Source organism: Marmota marmota, unplaced genomic scaffold (assembly GCF_001458135.2).
Source record: "Marmota marmota marmota unplaced genomic scaffold, marMar, whole genome shotgun sequence".
NCBI classification, from domain to species: domain Eukaryota; kingdom Metazoa; phylum Chordata; class Mammalia; order Rodentia; family Sciuridae; genus Marmota; species Marmota marmota.
In genome coordinates, this window is record NW_026000026.1 from 38,255,476 (window position 1) to 38,274,633 (window position 19,158).

General features: G+C 32.5%; 1 protein-coding gene across 10 annotated transcripts in view; it reads right to left on the minus strand.

Annotated features, from left to right (window-relative positions):
* Tasp1 (taspase 1) overlaps window positions 1-19,158 on the minus strand; it is a 275,265-nt gene that overhangs the window by 209,435 nt on the left and 46,672 nt on the right. For 8 of the 10 annotated variants that reach the window (XR_007350527.1, XR_007350526.1, XM_015482972.2 and 5 more), the window contains 2 exons: window positions 16,615-16,699; window positions 6,780-6,859 (listed from right to left, as the gene is read on the minus strand). Coding sequence is in view for 6 of the 10 variants with exons in the window: in XM_015482972.2 (XP_015338458.1) it covers window positions 6,780-6,859; window positions 16,615-16,699 (165 nt within the window). In the remaining 4 variants the exon portion in view is untranslated. The remainder of the gene's footprint in view (window positions 1-6,779; window positions 6,860-16,614; window positions 16,700-19,158) is intronic. The other 2 variants (XR_007350529.1, XR_007350528.1) reach the window with 1 other exon arrangement.

Sequence of the window (19,158 nt, forward strand, 5' to 3'; positions counted from 1 at the left end):
AGAAAAGGGTACTTTTATAGATAGATAGATAGATAGATAGATAGATAGATAGATTTATAGATATATATGTTTATATTTATTTATAACAGCATCAGTTTTTAAAAAATAATTGATCTAGCTGGGCATGTAGTACATACCTATAATCTCAGCAACTCGGGAAGCTGAAGCAGGAGGATCGAGAGTTCAAAGCCAGTCTCAGCAACTTAGCAAGGCCCTAAGCAACTCAGCAAAATCCTATCTCTAAATATAATATTAAAAAGGCTGGGAGTGTGGCTCAGTGGGTAAGTGCCCCTGGATTCAATCCACAGTAACCAAAAAAATAAATCTATATATGTCAACATGGACTAATTCCACAATATATTTTGTTGACTGACAAAAAAAAAAATTTAGAATTCTATGATACTATATATCTAAAAAAGTTACTAAACATACTATTGTATGGTATTACACAAAGAAGCAAATCAAACCAACAATTGTCACCAGAGACAGCACACTGAGAACAGAAGTAAAGGACATGGTTAGGTTTATGTGAAATATTTCAATTTTGAAAAAGGTAATATGTTCTTATACCACACAATTAAAAAGTAATAAATACTGGAAAGTATATGAAGATAAAGAAATGATTACATATTGGTAGTGAGAATGTAAATTAGTACAGTCATTATGAAGATTAATGGAGGTTCAAAAAATAAAACCATTACTATTTGATTTAGTAATCCCACTACTGGGTATGAAAGTAACATATCAAAAAGATACCTTCACTATTCATAATAGTTAGGATAAGGAATCAACCTCAATGTCTATCAACATACAAATGGATAAAGTAAATATGGTGTGTGTGTGTGTGTGTGTGTGTGTGTGTCTGCCTGTGTCTACTCAATGGAATATTATTGAGTCATAAAAAATATGAAAATCCTGACATTTGCAACAAAATGATAGACTGGAGAACATTACATTAAGTGAAATAAGTCAGAAACAGAAAGATAAACACTGCATGATCTTACTCATAAATGAAATCTTACAATAAAAGAAAGAAAAAAAACTGGATCTCACAGAGGATAAGAGTAGAATAGTGGTTACCAAAGATTGGGGAGAATGAGGAGAAGAGGAGGGAAAAATTATCAGGTACAATGATATTACTTGATAGAAGGAGTAAGTTCTAATGTTATATGGCACAGCAGGGTGAATAGTATTAACATAATGCATTATACATCCCAAATTAGTTAGAATAAAAGAATTTGAATACACTCACCATAAAGAAATAATAAAAGTTTAAGTTAATAAATATGCTAATTATCTCACTTTGTCACTATCTAATGTATACATGAGTCAAAACATCACATTGTACCTCATAAATATGTAAAAATATGTGTCCATCAAAAAAATTGTTTAGCAATGAATGGTGGCAAATGCTTATCATTTCAGCTAGTCAGGAGGCTGAAACAAGAAGATTGCAAGCTTGAGGTCAGCCTGAGCAACTTAGTAATACCCTGTCTCAAAATAAAACTTAAAAAGCTAGGGATATCGCTCAGTGGTAGAGTACTTGCCTAGCATTTGCAAGGCCCTCGGTTTAATCACAGTACTGCCAAAAAATAAATAATTCATTAATAACGATATAATGATAGTAGTAATAATAAAGCAATATATATGTTTAAATAATCTACTTCTGCAATATAAATTTATTTGCTAATGCATATCATTTGTTATTACTCTATTATTATTTGTATGATATTTGCTAATAGCATGCATTTATAAAGGACAGGTTTCAGCTCCTGGTAATGAAGCAGTAGATTATACCAGACCCACCTAATAATTACAAACTTTAGACAAAACTTTTAAAAGAAAATAAAAATTTCATGAAGGAGAATGACCAAAAGTTGGTAGAATTATGAGAGGATTCAACCACTGGGTAAGACCCACTTTCATGCAGCTTTTCCCATAGGTCCCTGCGAAATGCGCGCGTGCGCACACACACACACACACACACACACACACACAAGAATTCAAGCAGAAAACTACAATTTTATTGCTCTGAGGGGGGTAAAAAAAGAAGAATCAGGGCTACTAAAGCAGCTAGAAATGGAGGGCAAAATCCTAGACAGAAGTAAGATACCAACTCTAGGAAAATCCCCCAAATCACTGAATAAGTCCTGTTCATGTAGGATGCAAGACCCATAAAGCCTAGTGAGAAAAATACCAGCTGAAAAACTTACGGGCATTTTGATAAATTTCCACTGTGGGAAAGTCAAAGTTTAAGGTGTCCAGTGAAACCACAGAAAAGTCCTATCTTAGTGGTAAACACCATAAGCCTACAACTAAAAGCTAAATTGGCATAGACCCCCTTTAAGAAAGTCTAAAACCAAGCTGTGACAAAAATCAAGATGATCTGCAAATAATTTAATTACATGCCAAAACAAAACTCAACATTTTTCAAAGGAAGATAACAAATCCATAGTCTTTAAAATATACCATCTACAGTGCCTGGTTTGCAACATTTTAAAAATATATTAGACCAAAAAATTTAAAAATAAATAATAAAAAATTAAAAAATACATTAGACAAAAACATGCATTAGACATGCATTAAAACAGGAAGACGCGATTTAGACACAAGAGGGGGAAAATCTATCAATAACAATTGACCCCCAAAATGGTCTTGATTTTAGAATATAAACCAAGGATTTTAAAATACAAATGAATATGTTATAAATGGGTATATGGGTAAATACTTGAAGAATTTCAAGAGAAATATAAAAACTGTAAAATAATGGAAATAAAGAGTGGTGATAGTTGTACAACACTGAATATACTTAGCACAACTGAATTGTACACTTAAAAATAGCTAAAATGGTAAATTTTAAGTTATGTGTATTTTACCACGATAAAAAAAAACTTGTGAAAAAAAATAGGCTAAAAGAAAAATACCTACCAACCTAGAAGTCTATATCCAAGAAAAATTATTTTTAAAAGTAAAGGTAAAATAAAGATTTTTCAGAAAATAAAAACTGAGAGATATCTTCACCAGCATACCCACATTACCAGAAACGTTAAAAGAAGATCTAGGCCTGAAGGTAATGAAGTGAGCTAGAAATTCAAACTTGAAGGAAGGAATGAAATCTTAAGTGAATGTGAAAATATTAGGTTTGGTCAATTTATTTAGGCTAAAATTTACAAGAACATCCCAAAATCTTTTGGAATACTCAAGAGCATTAAAAACCTACAAATTATAATCCCCCTCAAAAAAGTGATCTGGTATATAGCATATCATTAGCCAACATCAATACACAATCTAATTTTTACTGAGCACTAGACAGTGGTGTAATGTCAGACAATGTCTGGGTTTTTTTTTTTTTTATGTGAATAATCGTTATAATCATTCCTTTTAAATTCATCCACCATAGGTAAATACTATTCTATTTTGAAAAATAGAATTTATCACTTAATATTTAAGTACCTTATTTATTCAGGGAAATTTTCTTGCTGATTAGTTATAACAGTCATAAGAAATCTACAGCATATTGTGTTTTTCTTGTTACAAACATAAAAAACTAATGTACAGCCAAAATATTTTTGTCATCCTGCAAAATCTAGGAATAGCCATTTTATAATACCCTTTTATGTAAACAAAAGTAAAATAAAATTGTCATGGTAAATAGCTGAGTTTATCTCCACACCCTATTAAAATATATCAAAACAAAATTTAAAGGGAGGGTTAAATATACAAGGAATACAAACTGGTATGATGATGATGGAGGCAATAAAAACAAAATCTTGGAAAATAAAAAGCAAGTAGACAAATAGTAACTAACTGAGGAGAGGAATATGAACTCTAATACCTGAAAGGCACAATATCACAAAATAAACTAATTTCTTACCAAGAAACATCAGAAGAGCTCAGAATATAAGGTATCGGTAGCTCTGACAGTCAAGTTGGGACTACAAACAAGAGAACTGGGAAGAATTTATCAATAAGGAATATCTATGATTGAATCCCTGCCTTAGGCTTGCAGCAGAAAACAAGAGGTTTACTCTTTTGAAAGGCTGAACCACATAGGCCCCAAATTAGTTAGTGCACATCAGGTACAGCTGGAGGCAGGTATCAAGAGCTCTACTGAAAAGAGTTCACATAAAAGCTTGCAAAAAGAAAGATTAAAACTTCAGCCCCGTCACTTCTTCTGTAACCAGAAAACTGGCTATTACTCTGTCAGAACTAAGAAAATAGAATGTTGTGTTGGAGCAAAACCTAAGAGATTCCTCAACAAAAAAACCTGATCACACAACTGCCTTGAGGTCATCAAGACCTTCCCTCACACACAAGGCTTGACAGTGGCTTTTAAGTGGCTCATTCCTAAATATGATAACAGAGGACCAGTACTAGATAGCTGAGAGAATTTGCCAACATGTCATAGGATCCACAGCAAACAAACAAAAAACACAAAATAGAAGGGGAATCATCAGATAAGAACAAAGAGCAAACTATAATATCCTAAGAAAGATAAGCAAAAATATTGAATAATTGAGACAAAAGCAAGATTGTATTAAAAAGGGGGAAAAAAGTAGTAATCAGAGTTGGTCCTTCAAAAACTAAAACTATGAAAACTAAAATTATAAATTCATCAAAAGTAGATGATTTGTGAGAGAATATTAAAAAAAAATTCTTCATAAAGTACAGCAAAAGTAAACAGGTATTTTTAAAAGGAGAAAAAGTAATTTTTCAGGAAGATACAGTGAATTGAAGCACATGAGTTAATATCTAATTCACAGAAATAGAAACAAAGTAATAGGAATAGAGAAAATATGAAGAAGTTACTACACATTGTCTAATTTCCCCAAAACTGAAGCACACAAATTTCCAAACTGAAAATGCAAAATGAGTATTCAACATTAAGAATGAAAAGGAAAAAAATCTCAAGATGCTTTTGTTAACAATAATCTAAATATGAAATTAAGAGCTTCCTTCCACAAAAACTAAGAGTCTTGCATAATAGCAAGACTAGAATCCAGATAATAAGAGAATAAGTTTCTTCAAAAACCTAAGGGAAAATGCTTTCCAGTCTCACATGTATCAAATAAAGAGTAAAACAAGAAAGAAAAACACATAAGATCCAGGAAACAGAGAATCTGATACTGGAGAGAGGTAAAAGGAATCCCAAGGTGAAAGTGAGGTAAAGTCCAGGGATGAGAGCTATGCAGCAGATCTAGTTGAGACTAGACTGGAAAATGCCAGGTGGCATATCTCCACAAAAAACAATACACTAGCAAGTGACCTAATTTGTTTGCCTGACATAAGACTCTAACATAATTCTACTGCAAAGAAGGGAAAAACAGGGGCTGGGGTTGTGGCTCAGCGGTAGAGCACTCGCCTAGCACGTGCGAGGCCCTGGGTGCAATCCTCAGCACCACATAAAAACAAATAAACAAAATAAAGGTATTGTGTACAACTAAAAAATAAATATAAAAAAAGGGAAAAATGGAAATTCCTATTCTGCTTTACTGCCACACACAGGTTTCTTCCCTCCAACTTCCCTATATTACAACTTGTAAGAGTTGAAACTTATTATAGACTTGCCATGAGATATAATCATGTACTTTTTATGAAGCTTGGTTTCCTTCAAGCTAATGGTTCGTTTTTTCAACTGGTTATTTAAATTAGCTTCAGAATACTTTGACAAAAATAAAGACTTAATTGAAAAAGCCATTAGTATATGTTTTAATATTTTATGCAAATATGTATTTAATTTAAGGTGTTTTTTTTCCCTCTTTGCAATGCTGGGGATTGTTTTCAGAGGCACTTTACCACTAGAGTATACATCCCCAGCCCTTTTTATTTATTTATTTTTATTATTTACTTTTAAGTTTTTATATATGCAATTTTTTTTTAAGTACTAGAGATTGAACCCTCATGCATGCTAAGCAAGTACTCTATCACTGAGCTACAACCCCAGGCCTTTTTTAAATTTTGAGACAGGGTCTGTCTGAGTTGCTGTGACTGGCCTCCAACTAGCTATCCTCCTGCCTCAGCTGGGATTACAGGTGTGTACCACCACACCAGACAGTTTTACTTAGCAGTCTCTGCCAAGTTACATTTATTTGTACCTACAATGTATTATGTTCATTTCACTACACACTTACTAGGAATAATATATTTTTAACCCTTTCAAAAATTAAAAGAACAAATTTACCATGTACTCATTTTAATTTGAATTTCTCTATTGGTTATGCTATATTAAATACCTGTGACTTTTGAACATTTTTTTATTGGGCTATTAACTTGTATTTCTGTAGTTTTGAATCTGGTAAACTTCTTCATAAAGATATATATGCTTTTGTCATATTTTTGACAAGTGTTTTTCAGTTTTAATTCTTAATGTGTCAAAGCTTTGTTTTTCTTTTCTTATATTTGTATTTTAAAAATCCTCCCTCAGCTTAAGGACAGTTAAATATTAACCTATGTTTTCTTCCGCCTCATTGTGTCTGTCTGTGTCTCTGTCTCTGCCTGTGCGTGTGCATATCTCTCTCTCTCTCTCTCTCTCTCTCTCTCTCTCTCTTTTCTCTCTCAGGTGGTGCTATGGTTTTATTAAAAGCATGAGAAAGCAACAGGGAGACCTCAGGAATACAAAGATAGCTTAAAGTAACTTTTCACATATCTTTTAATTATAAATATTTCAACATGTTAGTATGCTTCCTTAAATATTTGTACTACATGAGTCATAACAGAAGTAATGTAACACTTTCAGGAATGTATGCTCATATAGCTTAAATTTTGAAGTTTTTACTCACTTGTGGTCATGATGTTAGGAGGGCAAGAGGGTATTCCATGATCTACTGCCCATCTGTAGGCTCCTTCTCCAACTAAAAAGCTAACAACAGAAAAAAATATTCTTTTAAAAACTCATAGTGTCATCGTCTACATATTATAAAGTAATACAAGTAATACTGTGTGCTAACTGAAAAAAGTCTTGCATGTTAATCTAGTTCTTGATATAGTTCAAAATAATAATATGGCTATATGTTCAAATTTCTTTTAAACTTTTGCTCATTTGCAATAATTAACAAGTAAAAAACAGAAAAAAAATCAACATAATAAAATTTAAAATAGTTGACTTCCCAGTAAAAAATATGAAGATTTATCTTGGATCACCATGGTTCTGAGTTTACTTCACAAGATCTACTTAATCAAGTTAAGAGTCTAAGATTAAGAAAATCTTCAAATTTGGTATTCTTGCCTAGTAGAATACCAAGACACACCCCAAATAAGGAGACACATCTTGTGATGCCAAAACACAATGAGATAAGCTTATATTTCTAAGTCTTGATGCAACAAAAATACAGAACCCACAGAATCATTTTTTCTATGGTGAGTACAGTACTGTTATGTCCCAAAACTACTTTTGCAAGTTTTAACCTAACAAAGTGACTAATATGTTACTACTAGATTACTGTGAAAGATTCATTTTCAAAATTTCAAACAGCATGCAAGATAATTATCCCATTCCCCAAGAAATTTGGCTAAGCAAATAGCAATAGCAAGCAGTAAGCATAATAATTAATCATTTCTTCTTCCATAACCAATTTATTTAAAGATCTCAGTCAGCTAATAATGGATTCCTTGAACTTGTACCTGCTTGTTAATTCCTCATTTTCTATATTTTAGTTCTATTCTTCTAATCATTTCAACACTAAAAACTCAGAGTAACACATATTGAAGTATTTTTTAATATTTTTTTAGTTGTTGATAGACCTTTATTTTATTTATTTATATGGGACGGTAAGAATAGACCCCAGTGCCTCACACATGCCAAGCAAGTGCACTACTACTGAGCCACAGCCACAGCCACAGCCCACACATATTAAAGTTTTAAGATCTACTTGTTTATAAGACCCCTAACAGACTGGCAAAACAAAAAACTAAGTAGACACTCAGAACATATCCAGATGTTTCCAATGACAAACCAGTTAATCCCAGTAACTGTTTTCTAATATATATAAAGGTAGGCATGAAGTTTACAGCATCGAAAAAAGAAAAGAGAGCCAACAAGGATATTTTGTACCTCTATCTCTTCAAGTTTTGATTTTTAATTAAAAATTCCAAAGGATTCTGAGAATAGAAAAGTTTTTCTCCTATTCTTACACCAAATGAAGACTGCTACAAAGAAAAACAATCAAATAAAATTCAAATGTTGAAATAAGAACTTAGATATAAATTTAAGCTGTTCTGATAGCATTTTTAGCATCTTCTTCTTCTAGAATTGATAAAAGAAATAACTTCTGTTAATGTGAAGATGTAAAAGAGATGCTGAAATAGTAAACTAAATGATCTATATGGCAGTCCAGAGTTGAATCTGGTAGTCTTACTACTCCTATTGGTCCTTTTGAGTTCAATCCCAAAACCTCGAATCAGTGGCATTTTATAAAATATTTTTTTCATTTATTCATCATTACAAGGTTTGACAAATAAATTTGCTACAATAAACTATGCAAAAATAAAAAATAAAAATGCTTCTCCACAGTGCACTAACCTACCCAGTACTCCCAATCTTCCTCATCCTGCTTTCCATATTTTTCTAACATACTATATAATTTATAATTGACATAGCATATTCATCCGTTTATTTCTGTCTCCTTCTTATATACTATAATCTTCATGAAGATAGAGATCTGGTTTTCATCAATAAATCTCAATCTAGAACAGCGTCTGAAGCATATTAAGCATTAAGTAAACATTGGCAAGGTATTAAATAATCAACTAGAAAACAGCACTTTCCTTATGTTACACCCATTTTTTTTTTTTTATTTATTTTTTAGTTATTGGCGGACATAACATCTTTGTATGTGGTGCTGAGGATCGAACTCGGGCCGCACGCATGGCAGGCGAGTGCGCTACCGCTTGAGCCACATCCCCAGCCCCTCACACCCATCTTAATTTACATCAAAGTAGGTCTAAAGTGTTATCAAACAAAGCTGCACCAATCAGCTGAGATCAGCATTAAGGTAGGATGATTAAAACTCTCAATAAGCTGAGTGAAAATACTGCTGCAAATGCTTACTGAGCAAAACACCTGAAATGGGCTACCTGGGCAAAAATGGTGATGTGAATGACAATGTTATGAAAAGAAACCACCCATTTCAAAGCACCATGATTCTATAATTGCTAAAAATGTGTAATTACGTGACTCAAAAAGCTCTCAAGGATCCTCTGGGACCCTAATGATCAAAGTGGTTATTCTAGATAAGAAAAAACATAGGAGAAAAAAACAGCTATTTCTTTGAACTTAAAAACTGATTTTTATTTTACCTATCATTTCTTTGTTTATCATAAATCTATGAAATTGAAGAAAGACAAATTAGACTATTGAATAGTCAAAGCTGATTGAAAGTGCAAACAATAAATTAAATAATAAAAAATTGACTTCTAACTTTTTATTATAGAAATTTTCAAAATATATAATTGCTATGGTCTGAATGTTTATGTCCACCCCCCCAAAAAAATCATATTTTAAAATCCTAACCCCCAAAGTTTTAGGAGGGAATCAGGATGTGAGTCTTTCGAGCAGGTAATTAGGTCAAGAAGGCAAAGCCCTTGTGAATGGAGTTAAAAGTCCCAGAGAGCTACCTCTATAAGGACTCAGCAAGGAGGACTCAGCAAGTGACATTAGCCCTCATAAAATACAAATCAAATCTGCTGGTTTCTTGATCTTGGACTTCTCAGACTTCAAAAATATGAGAAATAAATTTTTGTTATTTATAAGCTATCCAGACTATGGTATCCTGTTATACCAGCCCAAATTGATTAAGGCAACAATAGTACAGAGAATAGCATGATAACCCCAATAGATCATCAATTTGCTTTAATAATTATTAATACATTGCTAATCTTACTCATGAATATGCCAAGATTTTTGAAGCAAATCCCAACATTATAAAATTTCAACTATAAATATCTTAATATGCATCTCCAAAAATAACTTTTTAAAATATTTTTTAGTTGTAGAAGGACAAAATGTCTTTCTTTCTTTCTTTATTTATTTAATGTGGTGCTGAGGATCGAACCCAGTGCCTCACACTTGCAAGGCAAGCACTCTGCCACTGAGCTACAGCCCCAGCTCCCAAAAATGACTTTCTAAGAATATTAAAATATATATATATATATTTAACACTTAAAATTTAGATAGAAAAAATAAAATCAAAAAATATTCAGTGTTTACATTTCCCTACTTGCCTTATAAAATTTGCTATTATTATTTGTGTTTTTTAAACTATTTAGTTGAATTACAATCCCATGAAGTCTATACTTTCTGATTAATTCACAGTTGGTATATGTTTCTTTTAACCTTTAGGTTTTTAAATTTTATTTTCACACTCATATAACCAAAGTACTATAAATCTGAATGAATTTATGAACTATAATAGATAAAATAGAATTTAAAATAAACAATATTATATTTGCCTCTCAAAAAAATTGAATGTCTAATGAGCACTTCAGATTCAGATCCTATTCATACTAAACATAAAACAAAAACACTTGTCTAGCTTTCTTGTTTCATAAAAAAAAAACACATAATTTCCATAATTTATATTAGAAGCCAATGAATTTTTCTGGAGGACCAGGTAGCCAATAGTTTAGGTTTTGTGAGTCAGAATGTTTCTGTTCCAACAATTTTGTCTTGACAATAAATCAATACGGCTATGTTCCAATAAAATTTATTTACAAAACAGCAGACTCAACTTGGCCCACAGGTTATATAGGCTTCCAATCCCTGATCTATATGGTAATGGCTACCAAAGTTGCATTCCAATCATAAGAGGGCAAGGATTCAAGATTAAGTAAAATAAAGAAACAAGGAGATTTGAGAGTTTATGATGACAATGCCACCAACTTTATTAAGATATCAAGCATTTCAGTAGTCTGACCAAACACCACTATTTACATAGTGCAACATATAATGATGCCAAGAGAAAAATGAATGCAATGAACTGTTCAATGAACCTATGATCCTGCTGAATGTTTTTACAATTTTAGACACAGACCAAACAGATATACCTTCTACCTTGCCCAATTACCTATATAAATAAATTAATATCTTACATAAAGACTTCTTAGAAAACATCCACTGTTTTCTTGCCACCCCATAGAAGAGTCTGCTTCTTCAACAGATGATGCATGGCTTTTAACTTCTTCCCTTTTTTTCAATACTAAGAATTAAATTAAACCCAAGAAGAATTAAACCCAAAGGCATCCTATCACTGAGCTACCCAGTACTTCTGTTTGTTTGAAGACAAGGTCTCACTAAACTGCCCAGAATGGCCTCAAACTTAAAATCCTTCTGCCTCAGCCTTCTAAGTTGCTGGGACTATAGGCATGTAATACCATGCCCTGCTTTCCATCTGCTTTTAATAGTTTTTCTACCTTCATGCATGAACAATATATATTTGCTGAATGAATGAATGGATAAATAAATGAATAACTGACTGGGTGTAAACATTTATTTCTAACATGATATGAATGAACTCCACAAATTTCCAACAATCTAACTGTGGGCAAGTCTGGGCATTCATGTTCTTTAACTGCAAAATGTGTGAAACCTACATAAATTGTAAAAATTTTTATGAGATGATACATGCAAATCACATGAAATGTTGCCTGCTACAATATTCCAATACAATAAATGTTAACTATTATTATTATAAGTTCAAAGTTAAACCATGATGTTTGGTCATGTTGATTTAGGATATTCAAAGAATTTGTTTTTAAACTACTAGAGTTATATAGCAAACTTCAAGATATTTGAGAGGTTTCTACTTCTCAACAAACTGAATAACAGGAAAGAATTTTACCTTCTTGTCTGAACCAATGAATAAAACAACAGACAAAATATAGAAAGCAAGAGCTGTTAGACATTGGATATGAGGCAACAGAGGATTGTCATCTTTGAAAAAAATACCATAAACCTCACCTTACTGCACTCATAGGGTTCACTTTCATTCCTGTGAGCAGTTTCCAGGCCATAGCACAGGAGCAAAGCAGTCTCTGAGTTAAAGAGACAGAATGGACAACCAGACAGGCCAAAGAGGTCAAAAAAAGCTGCATAGGGAAAAGATTCCAGAGATCTGCAGAGTACTCTTCCAATTTTCAAGTGCCTGAGGTTGGTGCATGTGAAAAAGTAAATTACCGAAAGCTTTGAAACAAATAATCAGATTATTCTAAAAGAAAACAATCCCTAAGTTTGCACAGGGCCAGGAACAGCTTTGGCTGCCACCAGCCAGAGTAAAAAGCCTCATTCTAGCTACATCAGTTCTATTACTCCAAAGGATTTGCCTCAATTGTAAAGCAAAATTAACTCAAGGTTAAACACTTCTTCTCCATGCAACAAAGTTTAAAGTAAGATCTGAAAGGCTCAAACTGTTTTAAATAATTTAACCACATCCTAGTATGAAATTCAAGAATATTTGTTAAAATACAAAAATATTCAGCACCAAAAAAAGTAAAACTCACAGTATTTGGAATTTACTAAAAAATTACCAAGCATACAAAAAAGCAGAAAAATGTGAACTATAAAAAGGAGAAAAATCACTTAATTGAAAGCAAGCCAGAAATAACAAAGATAATAGAATCAACAAACATATTAAAACAATTATTATAACTCTATTCATATATTCAAGAAGGTCGAAGAAAGATTAAACATGTTAAGTAGACAAATGGAAGACATTGCTTAAAAAATGCAAATCAAACTTCTAGAGATTAAAAAAAATAATGTCAGAATTGAATACTAAATTGAATAAGATTTGAAATAATTAGATATTGCAGAAAAATAATCAGTAACCTTGGAAACTTCAAAATGAAACAAAGGAACAAAAAAAGAATGAAAAAAGTAAACAAATCATCAAAGGTCTGTAAAACTATTACAGATATAGATGCTACTCAACTTACAACGGGGTTATGCCCCAGTAAACCCACTATAATTGAAATTACCTTTAAGTCAAAAATACATTTGATACAGCTAATCTACAGAACATCATAGCTTAGTAACATAGTATTAGCAACCGTAGAGGAGTGATTATTTACCTTTACTAGTCAGGTGGCTAACTGGATGCCAAGGCCCACTGCAGACAAAAGTATGGTTTTGACTGAATACAAATTGCTTACACATCATTGTAAAATCAAAACATTCTAAGTTGAACCATAGCAAATTGGGGGTATGTCTTTAAATATATAATCAGAGTCCTAAAGGATGGGGGTAACAAAAAAATATACCTGATAGAATAATGACTTAAATTTCTCCAAATCTGATGAAATACATAACTCTATACATCCAAGGAGCAGAAAACCAAACCAAAGAATTACAAGAAAACTATAAACCAAGATCACACATAAACATAATCTAAAAATTCTCCACAAATTAGTAAATTACAACCAGGAACATAAAAATGATAATACATTATAACCAAGTAGAATTTATTCCACTAATACAACTACTGCTTTTAACAGTTAAAAATCAGTCAATCACTATATTGACTAAATAAGAAAAATTGTTAGATCGTCTTAATAGATGCAGAAAAGCACTTGAGAAAGTAAGACACATTAAAAACTCTCAGCATACTTAAGAAAAAAGAAAACTTTCTCAACATAATAAACAGGATCTATGATAAACCTACAACAACAATCATACCTAATGGTGAAAGATCAAATGCTTCTTCCCTAGGATCACATTAAAGGCAAGAATGTTCTCTCTCAAAATTCTATTCTACATTGCACTGAAGGTTCTGGTCAGTGCAATAAAGCAAGAAAAAGAAATTAATTTAAGGACTCTTACAAAGAAAGAAGTAAAACCATCTTTATTCCCAGAAGACATAATATCTATGTAGAAAATTTTATAAAATCTATGAAAATGGTACCATAACATATGATTTTAGCAAACTCCCCAAATGCAACTTCAATATAATAAAATCAATTGTATTCCTATATACTGGCAATGAGGAACTGAAAATTAATATTTATTAAATACACATTTACCATAATGTCAAAAAAGAATGAAATATCTCAGTGTAAGTACAGAAAAACTTGTGTAAGACACAGACATTGTAAAATATAAAACCCTGTTCAGAGAGGGTAAAAAAGACCTTAATAGATGGGCATGGTGGCACCTGTCTGTAATCCCAATGACTTGGGAAGCTGAAGCAGGAGGACTCCAAATTCAAAACCAGCCTCAGCAATTAGGCCCAAAGCAACTTAGCTGTCTCAAAATAAAGGGTTGGGGAAGCGACTCAGTGGTTAAGCACTCCTGGGTTCAATCTCTGATACAAAAAAAAAAAAACTTAAAAAATGGATTTATGGGAATCCTAATCAAAATTCCAGCAACCCATTTAAGGAAATAAGTGAGCTAATCCTAAAATACATGAATTTAAATTTTCTAAAATATATAAAGTGCAAAATATGAAAATAATTTTGAAAACAAAGAATAAAGATGAAGAACTAGGTATGTGACAAAATCAGAGAGCTAGTTCCAAGCAGGTATAGCATTATTATATAATCTCATTTTAATGAAGAGATGGCCATCACTTTTTCTCATATATCTTCTCCCTATAAAATACTGAAATGCTAAACATTCCCTTTGACAACTGCCTCATCTTGTTCCCTCTTTCTTGCTTCCCTGAGGTAATCACAGTGACTTTGGTAATATTCTTTCCAAAACTATTTGTACATCTACATATTTATATACTCTTAGAAAATTTTTATGTTATACTAGTATAAAGAATATATATGAATGAGAAAACCTTAAAATCAGGGCAATTGTTACTAGGAACATAACAGAGACAGGTTCAGGATGAGGATGTGAGACACTGGGAAGGATGAGGATTCCATTAGAAATTTTTCAGTATAAGCAATTTAAAACCCTTTGTTGACATTTCATTCCCTAACCTGTGTGATAGAAAAAAAAAGTTTAATCATATTATTTTGTAATTTTTTAAGAAAATATATGTTCATCCAAACATATCATCAGCAATTTGATTTTTTTTAACTCTACAATGTGGAGATCTACTGCTAGGAACTGAATTGTGTCCCCCTAATAACCATAGATTGAAGCCCTAATCCCCACTGCAATATGTGGGAATAGGGTTTTTGGGAGATAAATTTAAAAAGATAAGGTCATGAAGGTAAGGCCCTCATGATGAGATTATTGTCCTCATTAGAAGAATAGAATATCTCTTTCTCCCTCCCTGCCTCTCTCAACCTCCACCACATCTCATCTCAAATGTGAGAACACAGTAAGAAGGCAACCATCTGCAAGCTGAAAAGAAAGCCCTCACCAGAAACCAAATAGGCTGAAACCCTGATCTTGGTATTCCCAGCCTCTAGATTTGTGAAAAATAAAAGTTCTGCTATTTAAGCCACCCAAATCTATGGTATTTTGTCATGGAATTCCAAACAAATTAATGTTAATAGTAATCAATGTTACTATATATACAAATGTTTTCCTCTTTTTGGCAGGGGAAGGGAGGGTACGAGGAGGGGGGTAACTGGGGATTGAACCCAGAGGCACTTTACCACTGAGCTACATCCCCAGTGCTTTTTATTTTATTCATTTTTATTTTATTTTATTTTTAGATACGGTCATGCTAAGTTGCTCAGGATCTCACTAAGCTGTAAAGGCTGGCCTCAAATTTGTGATCTTCCTGCCTCAGTCTCCCATGTTGCTGGGATTACAGGCAGCACAACAATACCCTAGCTTGCCTTTTTCTTTCTTTATTTTTTTTTAATGCCACAGAGTACCTAATAACATGACTAGAAAACAATTTATTTTGCCATTGATGGACATTTAGGTTGTTTATAATTTTATATTCCACAAGCAACATTTTATATTATACTTTTTAAGTTTAGACTGTATTTTTCTGAGTGATGTAACAAAGGAATTTAATACAATGTTTTTTCACTAGGTAGCCAATTGTTCCAACATAATTTATTGGTTGCACTATCCTTTTTCTCCACAACAATTTAAGATGACACCATTTACACAGATCAAATTCCCTTACATACTGAAAGCTTCTGGATATGTAGTTCTGGCCTACAAATGTTTTTATCTTTTTTTGGTGAGATGCATGAGATAGATAAAGGATAAAACATTGTTAATGATTAGTGATGGATAACACATTCATGAAGGTTATTTACAACGTTCAATGTATTTTATTCTAAGAACTTCCCCAAAGTTAATTAATTTAGACTCTAAAGTCTACTGTGTCAGATACTTAAGTTTCACAATAAAATGACCCCAAAGTGGCACACTTTAAACTCTGGACTTGAATGTGTAAGAAACTTCTAGTTTCATAATATAATGGCCCTACTTGAGGACTTAGTAACAGCAAAACCTCTTGATAATCAAAAACAAAACCAAAAATTAACTTGGATCTTCTCTGCTTTAATCCATAATATTCTATTCCATCTGGAGTTTTATCAAGTATACAAAACATTCCAAGATCACAGAACAAAGTTATCTCAAAGGCATCCTACTGCTGGTGCATAACCAAGAGCCACAACCTTCTGTGGATAAAAAAAACTTTTACACACTGCATGCACCAAAGACCAAAGCCTAGGGAAAATCAGAATGAACAAAGTGGTTACCAAGGAGGAATCCTGCCAGCTGACAGCTTGCCCTTCTGCCCTTCACACAAAAGTCTGTTTGCAACTGAGACTGGGTTCTTGATTCCTATAAAATAAAATGGGCAGAAAAAAAAATCAGAAATGTCACCAAGTTTCCTACTCAGTGTTATGTTGTTTCAATAAAAAAACTTTTTAAAAACTTGGAAATCATTCTCTTTCAAGGTATTAAATATTGTAATGAAAACTTAGTTATCACAGATAATAAAATTCAAATTTATAAATAGGTGAATATCTAGTAGATATAAGAAAAAACAAATATATGATAAATATTCTCATGTTGTATCATAAATTATAGCAGCGAAGATTGAATACAAATATTTAAATAAGGTTTATTTAAATATTTAAATAAAGTTTCTTTTTAATAGATTTCACAACAGAAAAGAAAAAAAAATGAACTGAAAATGTGCATTTACCTACTATCAAGAGTACATAAATGCCCTAGACATTTATTGACCATAAAACCTTTAAGGAATAAATACTATTATAAACAGTTTCAATTTTACCATGGAAACAAATAAAACTAGAAAAAGTTAAGCCAAAATTTTAAAACCTAACCTATAAGAGAGAAAGAATAGAAAGGAAGATCTTCACATTGAGTAAAAATTGACAAGACTGTAACCTAAAACGTGGTTTAGACAATTTCTGGGAAGTGAAACTGTATGTAAAAGTGAGATAACAATGTTAATCATACAATAATCTTATCTCAGAGGACAGCTTAGTATTACAAACACTGTCAGGATAACAATAACAATAGCATGATGATGATGATGATAGAAGGCAATGAAATATGCACCAGTACCTAATATACATCAGGTTCAGTACCAAACTCTTTTGTCAGGTTATTTATTTAAGAGATCTCTGAATTCTACTACATAACTATGCTTAGGAACCCTCCCTGATTAATGAGGAAACATTTGTACAAAGGGTTTAAGTTACTGCCCAAGGTCACAGAACTGAGATTTTAACACAGGCAGCTAGTGCTAGAGACCATACCCTTAACCAGTAATCTATGGATGCTTTTCAATATACTATTTGTAAAATAATAATAATAATCAGCAGCAGCAGGATATAAAGAAACTACAAAAACTTAAGACTATCAGATTGACTCAAAATAAAATGAATTGTAGAAATTTAGCTAAATACCAGAAGTTCTGCCATAAAAAAAGATGTATGAAATATCAAAAAAGGAATAGCCCAAATAAGATCTCTATAGCAGTTCTTAAGGCATTAATATATTTCTAGCTAGATCTAATGATTCAATATTGTAAAGACATTAATGATTAACATATAATAAATTCAAATCTATAAATTCACCATCAAAACTTCACAAGGACTTCTATGATACATGACAAGCAGACTACTGATCAGGAAAACTCTGAAAGAAAAATGAAGAGTTATTCCTCCTACAAGATATAATTTTTTATTCAAAGTTACTCTAATTAAGAGTGTGGTTTGAGGGCTGGGATTGTGGCTTAGTGGTAGAGCACTTGCCTAGGACGTGTGAGGCACTGGGATGCACCCTTGGCAACACATAAAAATAAATAAATAAAAATAAAGGTATGTATCCATCTACAACTAAAAATATTTTTTAAAGAGTGTGGTTTGAGAAATAGACAAATATACCAATGGAATAGAGTAAAATTAAAGTGTGGATTTGGGTATTTAATATATAATATAGAGAGTATTTCAAAACAAGTAGGAAAATAATAAATTATACAGGAGAGGTAAAAAGAACACAAAGTGAAAAGCACAGGAATCAGACTACTTTGTCACTCTACCAGCTATCAGTTTATTACTTCTCAACTTGAATTACACCCTCTGTTGCCTATCTGCAAAAGCGAATATGGACCCTTTAAATATACTTCCCTTGCCAGAGGGCACAGTGGTAATCATGGTCAGTAGAGGGCAGTGGAGATACATTGTAGTAGGAAAGGGTAGCTTGTTGGGAGGGCTTCTGCAATTTTGTCTCCACTATTTGGCCCTGACAAGGTATTCTATAGTGCTACATGCCCTGGGTGCACAGCTTTCTCTAGCTCACCACATGTTTTGTCCAGCTTCTGAGTCCAGACACAGCAGCACACACAGCAGACAGTCCCAGAAAGAATGACTATACCCTAAACATTGTCCCTGATACCCACAGCCTGTCCTTAGTCCCAGAGGCATATATAACAAATGTTCAATGGGGATAGTTGCCTACTAAGCCAAAAACCCAACCTTTATCCTGTATAAATTAGTTTAATTCCACAGCCTCTTAACTTCAGTGTGCCCATCTACCAGTGTGAGTTCACCTATGCATCACAAGATTAGTCCTGCACACAATGAGTGTGGGCCAGCCCTAGCCTGGGTAATTCATCAAATTCTAGTGGGCTGCAACCACACCTTGAAGGTATTGTTGAACAAGATCCAAACCCAATTCCAAGTTTATCCTTCCTTGAGTATTCTCCCTCTGCCCTAGGACACACTGAGTTCTTGTTCCATCTTTTTTTTTTTTTTTTTTTTTTTTTT